The sequence below is a fragment of the Acanthisitta chloris genome, unplaced genomic scaffold (genome assembly GCF_000695815.1).
Source record: "Acanthisitta chloris isolate BGI_N310 unplaced genomic scaffold, ASM69581v1 scaffold12191, whole genome shotgun sequence".
In the NCBI taxonomy this organism is placed as follows: Eukaryota; Metazoa; Chordata; class Aves; order Passeriformes; family Acanthisittidae; genus Acanthisitta; species Acanthisitta chloris.
The window spans coordinates 1-403 of NW_008654376.1; the positions used below are offsets into that span (position 1 = coordinate 1).

General features: G+C 64.3%; 1 protein-coding gene across 1 annotated transcript in view; it reads left to right on the forward strand.

Annotated features, from left to right (window-relative positions):
- Positions 1-7: 7 nt before the first annotated feature.
- Positions 8-403, forward strand: part of LOC103810588 (phosphatidylinositol 4-phosphate 3-kinase C2 domain-containing subunit beta-like) — a gene marked incomplete at both ends in the record, with an annotated part of 4,823 nt that continues 4,427 nt past the window's right edge. The window contains one exon of the mRNA XM_009083495.1: positions 8-162. Coding sequence (XP_009081743.1) covers positions 8-162 — 155 coding nt within the window. The remainder of the gene's footprint in view (positions 163-403) is intronic.

The window sequence follows — 403 nt, forward strand, 5'->3', positions numbered from 1 at the left end:
CCTCCTGCCTCTGCCCCAGATCCACTTCCCCCCCTCAGCCTTCGAGTTGAAGTTCCCCAGCCCTCCAGCCTCTGAGTTCAGCCCCAGGTACGAGTTTGGCAGCCTCGGGGAGGAGGATCAGCGCCAGCTGCGGGAGGCCATGCAGAAGAAATCCCTCTACTGGTAAACACCCCACAGGGATGGCATCACCCTGCCAGGGGGGCACTGCTGAGGGACCCCCAGCACTGCCCTGGCATGGTGTGTGAGGGTCTCATCCTGGGCTGAGGCTGGAGCTGGCTGTGATCGGTGCTCCTGTGCTCTGCCCTCCCTGGCTGCCCCTCTCCTGCTGCCCAGCCCCTTGGCCAGCCTGGCACAGCAGAGCTGGATGAGTTCTCCTGGCTGTAGAGGAGGATCAGGTGTCAGG